Consider the following 13,244-nt stretch of genomic DNA (forward strand, 5'->3'; position numbering starts at 1 on the left):
AATTGGATTTCATTTCTGGAAGCAGCTAACAGTCCCTTATAACTAAGACAAGGGAATAAAATGGGTATTTAAACCTCTCTTTGGGATAATGAAATGTGATTATTTTCATATTTTTGATACTGTGGTTTATAAAAAATGTTCATATTATTCTGTGCCATTGTGGAAATCCTGGAACAATCACCCTTGTAAGACGATTTCTTTGAAGGAGAGAGAGAGCACTCAGTTGAATACACACGTTCTTAGGTGCCCATTATGAGGTCAGTCTCACGACATTGTGATCATATTTCTGTTCTCCTAGTCACCACAGAAGTACATGTGTGTTAGTGTTTTTCTAGTTATCTTATCTCTGTTCACTTTACTGTGTACCTGTGATAATTTTGATGGAGTTCACCCTTTTCTGAATCAGGAACTTAGAGCATTTGTTTTCCTTCCTAGTGCTGTACTCTGCTTCGTCATGAAACTTTGTTTTTTCACCTCACTGTCTTAGTGGATTGTTAGTAAGTTTTCTGTTGGATTAGATTGTGTCTTTAACTTTGAATGGTTTAAAGCCATTGCCATTTTACTAAAATATGTAGAGGCTGCAATCTTAGTGGATAAGTTACCTCTCAGTTTTGCACTGTTGTCTTTTTTTTTAATGTCAATGACTACTTTATAACTTCTTTCATATAAATGATTCTTTATGTTGTAATTCATGTCATTTCTCTGTTCAGAATCCTCCTTTGCTGATGGGAGGAATCATTCTGGTTATTCCACCAAAATTTTCTATACGTGTCACTTTTTTTTCCCAGCATAAAGCCTTTCTTCACACCTTGTTGGTCACATCTATTTACTAAACATACCATGTTGTTTCTCAGTGCCAACGTTTTGACTTTACTGTTTTTTCCTGCCTGAAATCTCTTTTTCTTTCACTCTTCCTGTTTGAATATAACCAATTCTTCAGAGGTCTGTCAGATCATATCTGTTCAATAAAATCATTAGTGAAACACTTGTCGTTCTGGTCTTCCTGCATCTTTACACTTTTATCACAGTTATTTTGATCACTCGTTTGGTCAGGAAATGAATACTACCTTACATTTTTCTTAATTGCTATCTGTTTTTATGTTTTAGTTCTACGCGTGGATAGTAATCTTCTGAGGAACAGGACCATAGTTTTTGTATGACCCTCTTTCAGTGCAACCTACAGCATAATTCAGAATAGATGTTCATATAGTTATTTCATAAATATCAACAAACTATTTGTCAGTAAGTGTTCTACCATCTTTACTCAGATATTTCATGTGATTTTACCTTTGTGAACCATCTGATAATACCAAATAAATATAGTTTGAACCATAAATGCATTCACTGTTGTAATCTGGTTGTCATTATTATGTTCCTAATAACTTTATTTTGTAGAAGCTTAAGTGAAGATGGTACACGTTAGAAGACATGAAACAAGGAAAAATTCTAAAACTCAAGAGTGTGAACAGAAATCTCGAGTTGACTGGAGGCGGACTAGAAGAAGTAATCTCTCACAATTGTGTGACAGTGATGACGAGCTTGAGAGCGATGAGCTCGAGAGTGATGAAAGTGTTGACGATGATGAGAGTGCTGACAGTGATGAAGACCCTGATGCTAACAAGGGGCTTGATAGTCATAAAAAGCCAGCAGATGAAAGCAAGCTTAACTCGATTAAAGTCGCAAGCGAAGAAAACAACAGTAAGCATCTCATTAACACCAGCAACAGTTCAACGTATGAAGAAGAAAAGAACAAAATCAAACATGGGAACATTGACTTACCAGATCAGGAAATGCATGTAAGTCAAGAGGAGGGTGATCTCAACAAACGCACTGGACAAATAATAGAGGAGGATTTGGAAGAAGAACACATCAAGCGAGGGAAGAGAAAAAGGGTCTCCTCTGTGATGTATGACAGCGATGAGAGTGACGACAGTGACATCCTAGTTAGAAAAGTGGGCATTAAACGTCCGCGTAGGGTGGTTGAAGATGAATCTTCTTCTGTGGAGATGGAGCAAAAAAAGCCTGAAAAAACCTCAGCCACAAAAAAGCGAGAGCAGCTCCAGAAACTCAAAGAACTCTCAAAACAAAGATCTCGTCAGAGACGCAATAGTAGTAGAGATTTTGAGGTGTGTTATATTTTATTGGTTTTGTTACTATTTTAAATTTTTATTTAAAGTACTTAGTTTTTAGAAAAATCCAGGTGCTGAGTCTGTTCTATTTTGCAATAATTTGAGGATTTATTTTTGATTCAAGTATCCTTGAACATGTTTGATTGCAGTATTGTATCCAGTATTATTTTATTATGAGCCTCATTCCTTCACTCTTTTTTAAAATTGAAAGACCATTTTGCATGGTCTTTTCTGTTTCTGACTTCTACTTATAATCTTAATGTCCATTTTAAACATTTTATATCACTTGCCAAGGTATATAATCTTCCTAATTTCAAAAGTTCAACATTTAACATGACAAAATTTTTTTAATGTTAAAATATGACATTTATTTCTACAAATCATTTTTTGTTTCAGATTTAATCTTTTAATTCCACATCCATGCTAAAAATTTTAAAGGTACAATTTACTAAAGGTTACTTTTTAATTTAATTAGGACTCCGAAAAGGAATCCTGCACAAGCAGCGATGAAAATGATGATGAAGAAGAGGAGGATTATGAAGATGATGAAGATGGAGATGATTACATTATTGATGACTTTGTAGTACAAGATGAGGAGGGTGATGAAGAGAATGAAAGCCAACGAGGAGAAAAATTGACTACATCACAGCTGAAATTAGTAAAACAGAATTCTCTTTGTAAGTTAAATATCAAGAGAATGTTTTATGACTTGATCTAATCCTGATAGCATACCAAGTATTAAATTAGCCTTTTACTGTCATGTTCTAAATCACTGATGAGGAACTATGGTTTCATTTTCAAGTAATTTTGTCTGTCTAATAATAGTTTATTCCAGTGGTTTTGGGACCTTTTACATTCTTAAAGATTATTAGGACCCTAAAGAGCTTTTGTTTCTGTTGGTTATATCTATCAGCATTTACCACTGTAGAAAATTTACAAAAGAGAAATTTTAAATATATTTATTAATTAATTGACTTAAAGTAAGTAATGTGATAAACTCATTACATGTTACATGACATTTTATGAAAAATAACTATTTACCCAAACAATGAGAAAAATGGCATTATTTTACATTTTATTTTATTTTATTTTGGGGGAGAATTTTACATTTAAATAAATATATTTAATGTCTAGCTCCATAGAAGGCAGCTGGGTTCTTATATCTGCTTTTGCATTTAGTCTGTTGTAATTATTTGGTTAAAGTGGATGAAAGCAATTTTGTTTCATACAGACAGGTAGCTGGAGAAGGGAGGAGTATTCTGAAAGCATTTTCAAAATGACTTTGGGTGTTCTCATTTGACACCACACAAAAATTCAACAAGTCATAGTTTCTTAAATGTTAGTTGCAGTATGGAATCTAAAAGCATATTATAAATGAACTTCTAGTACTTACAGCCCATTCCATTGGTCTGTCTTGCAATTTGAATGGATCTTTTACCCATAAATAATTTTGTAACATGCATTGGTCATTTGGAAAATATTGATTCACTGGGTTATACAGATCTTCCAAATTCTAAATTCACATTTCATTATACAATATTTTAGAAATCACATTCATTAATATCACCACCAATCTCATCAGAAAATTCTTTAGGTATTAGGAAGCTGTCAGGCCCACAGTAACGGATACAAATTGTTCAGAATTCTAATTTCTACTCAGAACTCTGTTTTTTATCTTTGGCATCAAGTAATGTGAGTTGTTCTTGAAATGACAGCTTCCCTTGTTCATTTTTGACAAAATATTTGACAGATGCCTAAATAATCATAATTGGTCAGTAGTTCTATCAAGTAAATGTGGTGTTTCAGGTAAACATGACAAATGAGGCTTTTTCCGCAAAGTACAGTCGATCATACTTTGGTATACAGCACAACTGCTTTACCCGTACTTCCCATTTCATCCCACTGAATACTAAAGATGTATACTCAAGATTCAAGATGTATTAAAACTAATAGTTTTTACTACATCAAGGACAGTCTTAAGTGAAAAGTAGTTTTTTAAGTGAATGCAGAGCAATGATGACTTTAATGATTACTAGTAGTTGGTGCTAAAGCCATGATTTATGTCAAGGGGTCAGCTGCCTTGTCCATAGTTACTTCTGCACCATCAGTGAAAAAGTCAACGTGGTGAAACATAATTATCTTAGTGTCATTGCTCTGACCTCACCGATCCCCTTAAATGGACTTGCAGACTTCCAGGGGTCTACAGATCACACTTTGAGAACCACTGGTGTTATCTGGCCTTTTGAAGTGTCACTCAGTGAAACCTATCAAGAAGTTAGAATCTTTTATATTTTCATATAGATAATGAAAATGTCAGTGATAGAACCCTGAAAATTTAGGATGTCTTTAAATATGTATTGTTGCTCTGATTCCTATAATTATACATAAATTCAAAGACAGTCTTTATGATATTTTACAACTCTGGTAGAAACAGGATGTTGGATGAAAACTTTTTTTCTTCATGAATGCAGTTCCCCCCCCCAAATTTTAAGGGGCATATTTACTGAAATTAAGTGTAACATGGTTCAATTTTGATACCATAATTCAGGTAAAATTGTAGGTTTAGGTATTAATCAAATTTCAAGAAATTTATCAATTACAGAGATGCCAGTGATAGGCATTTATATATTGAAAGTTAATGACTGTTTTCCTTATATCAATAGGCACTGGTTCACCTGCTACCGGGACATTTGAATCTCAGAGAAACTCAATTAGGAGGTATCCCATCATTCTGGATATTAATATCTAGAATGATAGAACATTTACTGACAGATACCCGCTCATAACCACTCCTGCTAATTAATGAAAATAAAAGTCCAGCACGTGGGAGCTATTTTAACTTCCTTCTCTACCCTACACTTTAATGCTTCTATTTGTTTTTTTAAGGGCAGTTTTAGATTTACTGAAAAGTTGAGTGGAAAGTACAGAGGGTTCCTATGTAACCCCTCACACACAGTTTCCTTGTTATTAATATCTTGCATTAGTTTGCTACATCTGGTGCAGTTGATAAGCTAATATCGATATATCATCAACTGTAGTTCATAGTTTGCCTGGGGGAGTCACTCTTTGTGTTGTACATTCTGTGGGTTTGAGAAATGTATAATGATGCAGCAGGTATCCACCATTACAATATCATCCAGAACAGTTTCACTGTCCTAAAAATGCCCTGTTCTCCACCTGTTCATCCCTTCCACCCTCCCACCCTCGAACCCCTAGCAACCACGGATATTTTTAATGCCTCCATAGTTTTGCCTCTTCCAGAATGTTTTACAGTTGGGATCACACAGCATGTAGCCTTTTCAGATTGGCATCTTTCACTTAATAATGAATTTAAGTTTCCTCCATGTCTTAAATGTGCATGACAACTCATTTCTTTTTATCACTGAATAATATTCCATTGTATGGATGTATCACAGTTTATCCATTCACCTATTGAGGGACATGTTGGTTGCTTCCAGGTTTTGGCAATTATGAATAAAGCTGCTATAAATATTTGTGTGCAAATTTTCTATGGATATAAATTTTCAACTCATTTTGGTCAATACCAAGGAGATCTGTGCTTGCTTCTACTACTGGGCATCTTCACCTCAGGAGGAGCTGTACCTCATCTTTCGTGCAGTGCATTTTACCTTTATGTGTTCTTACTTGCAACTTCGGATTCTGGCTCTGTCTTTACAAGCTCTCTTTTCTCAACTTGTAACCATATCAACTCCTTTCCTGCCTTGAGTTGGCATGTTCTGTTAGCCCTGTTCTAAACCATATCTTTTTGTTCAAGTTTCCCAGTAACTCTGCAAAGCGTTGGACTCAGACTATTGTACCCATCAATCCAGTGAAATCGCTCTCACTGAAGTTAGTGATAACTTTTTAGTTGCCAAAATGCTCTTCGGTTCTTATGTTAACTTGATAATGCTGTGTGCTTTGCCACCAACCATTGACCACTCTCACTTTCAGAGTTCTCTCATTAGCTTCTTGCCTTTCCTGTTAAAATATTGCTTTCCCCGTTTTCCATTTGCTGTGTAAATATTGATGTTTCTAAAGGTTCCATTCTCAGACTACCTTCATTTTGCTTGTGCTTCAGGCACGTCTCTGCCCCATAACTTTGGCCCAATTCCCAAACTTGTATCTCCAGTGCAGATTTCTTCCTAGTCTAAGGCCCAATTTTTTGTCTTCTTGAATATTTTCATTAGAGTGTCTTTCAGACTCTCAGACTCAATGTGTGCAAAACTAAATGATTGAGAGGTAGCATAAGGGAGTTTTGGGGTGGTGGTAGAACTTCTTCTTTTGATTGTCATGGTGGTTACACAACTTTGTGTTTTGGTCATAGAACTGTGCACCAAAAAGAGTGAATTTTATGGTATATGAAAAAGTAAAGCTCAATAAAGAAAGCCAAATGGGCATCCCCACCTCCAAAAAATAACCTAAATGGTTTATCAGCTTCGTTTCTCTTTGTATTCCTAATACATATTAGACTTGGTAACACATTATAGGAATTTGTTAGTCAGATGAATCGATGATTAAGATAAGCATATTGGCTGAAGTCTCCTGGGTCTTATAGTTCAAGACACAAAAATGTTAGGTGTGACCAGATTCATTAAAACTTCAGAGGAAAAACCTCCCAAATATTCTAGAGAGATAATTTATGACTTGGTTAATATTTCAGTACTTATCAATGATTATGCCATTTATAAATATAATAAATAAAAGTAAATGTAGGCAGTTTTTGATATGCCAAGGGATTATGTTTTAAAAGTTACTGTAAGTTAATTCTTACATTTGAAAATCAAAATATACTTTTGATTATATTATTGCTCAGTAAAGCAATGATCTATATGATGAAAAACAAACACCATTCTGTGGTCTTGTTTAGGTTGTAATTAGGCTAGTATTCCCAGATTCATTGTCCCCCAACCTGTGTAAGAACTATAACAACTACTCATATTCAACATGTGATCAGAATTTGGGAGAGACATTTCATAACTCCAAAGTCAGGCAATCAGTGGCATATTCAGTTTTACCTTTTTGAAGAGGACAGTTCTACCAGAGAGGCTATTTTGTCCCTTTCTCGCTGTCTGCCATTGGGCTCTGAGAGATGCAATATAACACCTCAACACAGAGTAGTTTCCCTCCTGCTACGTGGTTGAAGCACTCGAAGGCAGTCATAGTCTTTTTCCCTTCTCATCAGTCCCTAGCAGTATTTATTCATACTTATTCTGAGACTACAACTCCCAGAAAAGCTACCATAGAAAGCAGAGGGATAGACTAACAGTGGTTCATTGTGTTTCAGACATACGTAGTTCACAAATGGTGATAATATTATACACAGAGAGATGGCAGGGCCTTCAGATCTGTAGATACTATTATATTGTTTTTCCTGTACTCTATCATATGTTTAGAGTGACAGGGAACCCAGTAGTGTATTATAAGAGTACATCTCAGTCTGTTAGTGCTTGGCTAGAAAAACACTTGCTAGAATACTGGAAACTAGACTGAGTGAACTTGGTCTCCATCCAGTAATTAAACACAGTCATTCTGTCTACATTCAGAGTCTGACTAAGAACAATCCCACAGCCATTTATGTTAAAAATTAAATCCCCTCCTCTTGAGAACTCTTCTTATTCTATAAGAACTTATTCTTATTCTAGGACAAATAAAAAGGACTAGTGAAATCATATAGCAAAGGGAAAGGTAAAATTGCCCGGAAGACTCACGGGCAGAAGATGCCCATGAAAAAAATGTTTCATTAAAGGAAACAGAAGAAAGTTGTATAAAGCGTTTGCTTTGCAATCTATGAAAAGAAATAGGAAGTCATATGGAGAAAACAATTTGAAGGGAAAGGGAGCTAGCTAAGGATAAACTGCCAGAAAATGAAAAATACAAAGTCAGAAATAAAGTCTTTGTTGAAGGTGGTAGAGAACAGAATTAACCATACAGAAAATTTCATTAATGATATATAGGTTAAACCCAAGAAGTTCTAACATAAAGAAAAAGAAAACCTTTCTGAAGGAGAAGATAATCCATAAAGGGATAGAAATGAAGGCCCTAGTTCACAAATTCCTGGGGAGTGGGAGGTGGGTGGGAATACAGAACAAAATGAAATCTAAAGGAAGAAAATTATATAATCTTAGTGAGATGTAAAAGATTTGACTATCATAAGAGGCATAGCATGTTTTTGGATGTAAAGACGTACGAATTCAAAGATACGATAAAAGAAAATATTCTTGAGTTTCCAAACATGCCTGTTTATGCAGGTTAAAGAGGCTCACGTCCCAAGTTGATGAAGATTTTCAAATAGACATATGAAGGAAATATTTTTTTAATTCCAAGAGAAAAGAAAAAATCCCCTAACCATTCTTTTTAGAACTATAAAAATGGTTTAGTATTAGGTGCCATATTATGTCAAAAGAGAAAAAATAATAATTTCAATAGATTCTAAAAAGGCATTTGATAAAATTCAATACCCATATCTGGTTTTTTATAATGTCTTAAAAAATAGTAATATGAGCATATGTCCTTTACATAACAAAGAATATTTTAAACCAAGCTCTGACATCATAGTGAAGCACTGGAGATATTCTCTTTAAAATAAAGGACAAGACAAAAATATTTCCTACTGACTTTGTTCTAGCTGATTTCAATAATGCAACAGACATGAAAGTAAAACAAGAAGTATAACTATTGAAAAGGAAAAGACATTTATTATTGAGCATAATATGATAATATATACACAGCTATCCGTTTCTGACTTATTTAAGCAAGGATACAAAAGTCAAGACAGAGGATGTGAATATATTGAGAGCAGGAGTAAATACAGCATCTATTTCCATAATTTTCTTAAGTTCTTTTTTTCTCCGTGTGGGGTCAGGGGCACTTGGAGTAGAAGAGGGGGTCCCTTTCTTGCTTTGCCGCTGCTCCCTTACGCTGCACTTACACCTCCATTCCAGAAGAAAGTACCCCAACAATCCATGTGCTTCTGCCTAAGAGAGAAACACTGTCTTGGTTCTTGAAATGAACTTAGCACTGGCAAGCATGCATCTTCTCAGGGTTGGAGGAGAAAGCAGTCAGTGCCCAGGAATTCCCGAATGGTGTCGCTCTCTCCAGCTCTATAATGTTCCAGGAAGCTTATTTTTCTTAGAAAAAGATCTCAGAAAAATGATCAGATTCACAGTAAATATCAAAGCTCAATAGTTTTCTTATACACTGTGAATAATTGTTCAGAAGTTATAATGAGGGAAAATTCCATTTACACCAGCAAATAACATAGTTACTGGGCTAAATCTTATAAGAAAAAGCATGACTCTCTAGGTACAAGAATAAATTTTACGGTGAAATAGTAAAGGAAACATGAACAAAAGGAGAGAGAAGTATGTCTCTGGGAGGTAATAAATTGTACAAGAAGTTGTATCTTCTGAAATTAATTTTTTTGATTCAGCTTTGCAAAGACAAGCCTAAAGTTCACTTGGAAGAACAAATAGATGAGAATCAATAAAATTTGAAAACAAAAAATAAAGTGGAAGGACTTGCCCCACCAGATATAAAAAGTTACAAAATTGCAGGAAGTAAAGCAGTGTAGTACTGACATGAGAATGACAGCCAGGTCAGCAGGAAGGGTAGATGGTGCTGAAGCGAAAGCTTGGCATGTATGTGACGTACATGATAAAGGATGCTCAGAAAATGACTTAACTCTCCACTGATTTGGCATGGGGAAACTGATTAGCTACCCTGGAAAAAAATCAAGTTATGCATAAACCCAAATATTGTTGGTTTTCTCCTGTATCCTTTGCAATTTTTATAATCATGGAGGGAAGTTTTAAACAATGTTTCTAAGATATTTGACAGAAGTGCATCCAATATATAGGAATTAAAGGAATGACAAAAGTTCTGGGGGAAGTCTGAGCTCTCATCCTGACTCTGCCTCTATCTAGTTGTGTAACCTTGGATAAGTTATCTCATCATTGTGAGTGTCATTTTTATTAATCTTAAGATGAGGGGTTTGATTTTTATTTTCTCCAATTTCCCATCCAATTGTAAAATTCCATATTCTGAGGTGTGATAGTATCAAGTCATGCAGAACAGCATCTATGTAGGGGATTGTAGCATGAAATCTGAAGTCAGACTGTCTGGGGCCCAGCCTTGGTTCCAGCACGTAACTAGCTGTGTGATCTTAGGGAAGTTTTTCATCCTCTTTGTATCTGTTTCCTCAAGCAGAAATAAACCAAGGGTCATAATAGTGCCCGATAGACTTGTTGTGAGAAATAAAGCAAATGCATGCAAGTGTATAAAATGATGCCTGGCCTACAGTTGCTCAATAATTTGAGGTGCCAGGAGCATAATTCCACCACCACCCACCCATGCACTCAAACACAATGAAACTGCAGCCTTCTTCCTGACTCTCTAGGAGGAGATTCTGACACTCATCAGCAGGAGGATTCTGTGGTTAGGGAAAAATCTCTCCAGATGACTCTGATTCTCTGCCCTTGCCTTTGACTCCGAATCCTAAAGAAACACTACTAGGGTCTTTGCCCTAATAAAGCAGCAGTTCCCAAAACTCTACAGCAGGTGGGCAACATTGGGCATTAGCACATTCAGACTGATAAATTAAGTGGAATAAAAGTTTAAAATTCTATTTCAATTTGTTTGATATCAAACTCAGGTGCAGAAGGGATGAATTTGATTTTATATCCGGAAGTTGATAGAAGTCTAGTCAAAGTTGAATTCTGTTGAACTACTATTTCATTTTCCAGTTATATTCATAAATGGCTATGATTAGTTTTTGCAATTTTCAATTGATCATGGGCCCTCTAAACTCTAAGGACCCACTGCAGATTATCTGCTATTGTCAAGTAGTTTTGTTACTGCTTTATTTTAGCCACTTTGGTACCTCAATAAGGTGTTTTATTTAAAATAGATGCCTATTAAAAATTTTCCCTAGAGTCTAAAATAAGATTTATACAGCCCTTTTAGTAACTAAAAGATAAATAAAAAGATGACTTCATGTTAAATTCCATCTCTGTTTTATGTCAGTTGAAAGCAAAGTCAAAATTCACTCATGGATGCTAATAATAGGTCTTTTTTTTTTTTTGCTTTAATCCTTTTTTTAAGAATCTTCCACTTTTCCTGAAATACTCAGGCAACCCTTAATATGTCTTCACAGGTGCCCAGAGCAGGGACAGATGTTCTGTGCTGACCATTTGGATCAAGAAGGGGTCATGTTTGATAGAGAACATTTCCACAACCATAGCCAACCTCGACCCAAAAGCAATGGGAAATAGTAGGGACCTTCTTTCTTATTGCCTAGCGCCCCACAGCAGATGATTCCGTGGACCAGACTGGGTTAGTGGGAAAGTAGCCTCTCATATTTGGTATGAGAAAGGGAAGGCATAACTTTGCTAAATTGTTGTGGAAAATCCTCAATCTGTGGCAGCAGAAAAGGAATTTGAGTTTTTATAGCCATTGGGATTCTGGCTAGGGTAGCAGTTTCCTGGACAATTTCATATGTAACACATTTTAGAGATAAGGAATAAGAAAGGAGTTTCATTCACATATTGGACAGTCTGCCTCTAGAGGTTTTTTCTCTGCTCTCTCACTCTAATTGTCAAGTCGATAATTAAACTTCAGTGCACAGGGGATGATTTTCATTTTTTTTTCCCCACAACGTATCTCTTAGTATTCCCTGAGTGGTTTCCCCTTAATAAGTTTGGAAAGTGAAAATTATTTGAAATAATGACTAGAAACTTTGAATTAGAAGCCAGTAAATCTGGAAAATGGAGATTTTTTCTCAGTGACTAAACAAGTTACCAAGACAGCTATGAAATTAGGATACATAAGTGATTTCTCCCATGTATAGTGTTAATTTCTTAGCCCTGGAGAAAGGAAGCTAGTGTGTTCAAGGAGTTGTTTTGTCTACCAGATTCTCATGTTTATTTACAATTAATTTCAGATTCTTTTAGTGACCACTATACTCACTTCGAAAGAGTTGTGAAGGCTCTTCTGATCAATGCTTTAGATGAATCTTTTCTGGGAACATTATATGGTAAGTAAATAATATGAATGGAGCAATCAGGGCTTATTTTTTTACAGTTTTTAAACCACCTCATTGTTTTATATGTATATACGTGTGTGTGTGTGTGTGTGTGTGTGTGTGTGTGTTTAAACCAAGGAGACCATTCTTAAGGCCAGTTTTTCCCTCTGGGATTGACTACACCAAAAGTCCATTCATATAAAAAATGTGTTAGTACTTGTCATTTGTGTTATGTGAAAGTACAAAAAAATTAAATTCCTTGCCTTTCAAGAGTCCACAGTGAACTTGAGGATATAGGACATATACTAATAAAACAGCAGGATCATTCAACACCAGGGGGTTGTCCCAGCCTAATCTGCTTGAATTTCACCAAAATTTATATGCTTTTTTAGGCTTTTGTGCCTTTAGAATATGCTTGTAGAATGTAATCCCTTTCTACCCTAGATTTTTCCAGGTGAATGTGACATCATATCCACTGTGAAAGCCATCGATGGCCCACTCAAGTAGTAGTTGTCACTCCCTCACTTGTGCTGTCATTATCCTGAGCATGGTGGTACTGACATGTGTGCACTTTGCCGACTGTGTTGAAAATATCCTGTTGCCTTCCTCCCTTCCACGAGTGTGAGAAGAATACTTTTTGTATATACATCCTTTACATCTAGCACAGAATCTGACTCTTCATGAAGACTATAAATATGTTGTGTTGAATATCAACCTAAGTGCCAAAGTCAGATTTCATTCAAAATTTATTGGACAAATATTTGTTGAGTGTCTATTAAGGGCCAGGCATTATTCAAGGGCTAGGAATATGGCAATGACTGTGACATAGAAGATTCCTACCTCATGCTGCTTCAAGTCTAATGGGAGAGACAATTAATGAGTAAACAAACATATAATATGATTTCAGCTAGGGATTAATTCTTGAAAAAAATATAAACAGGATAAGGAGATCAAGAGTAATAAAGGAAAGTCAGTGTTAGATTGGTCAGAGGTCTCTCTAGAGGTGACTTTTGAATAGAAACCTGCACGAGGTGACGGGAGGAATTAATGCGTGGATCTAGCAGACAGCACGGCAAGTAGACCCTTAGGAAAGAGTA

The 13,244-nt window shown here is 35.6% G+C and overlaps 1 protein-coding gene across 5 annotated transcripts in view; it reads left to right on the forward strand.

The window, feature by feature from the left end:
- The window catches only part of CCDC82 (coiled-coil domain containing 82), a 30,291-nt gene that overhangs the window by 3,608 nt on the left and 13,439 nt on the right, over positions 1-13,244 (forward strand). For 4 of the 5 annotated variants that reach the window (XM_031675370.2, XM_031675369.2, XM_072968932.1 and 1 more), the window contains 3 exons: positions 1,396-2,126; positions 2,605-2,806; positions 12,067-12,159. In XM_031675370.2, the coding sequence (XP_031531230.2) occupies positions 1,410-2,126; positions 2,605-2,806; positions 12,067-12,159 (1,012 nt within the window). In that variant the 5' untranslated portion in view covers positions 1,396-1,409. Of the gene's footprint in view, positions 1-388; positions 498-1,395; positions 2,127-2,604; positions 2,807-12,066; positions 12,160-13,244 lie in introns of those variants that run through there. The other variant, XM_072968930.1, reaches the window with a different exon arrangement.

Source organism: Vicugna pacos, chromosome 10 (assembly GCF_048564905.1).
Source record: "Vicugna pacos chromosome 10, VicPac4, whole genome shotgun sequence".
Lineage (NCBI taxonomy): Eukaryota > Metazoa > Chordata > Mammalia > Artiodactyla > Camelidae > Vicugna > Vicugna pacos.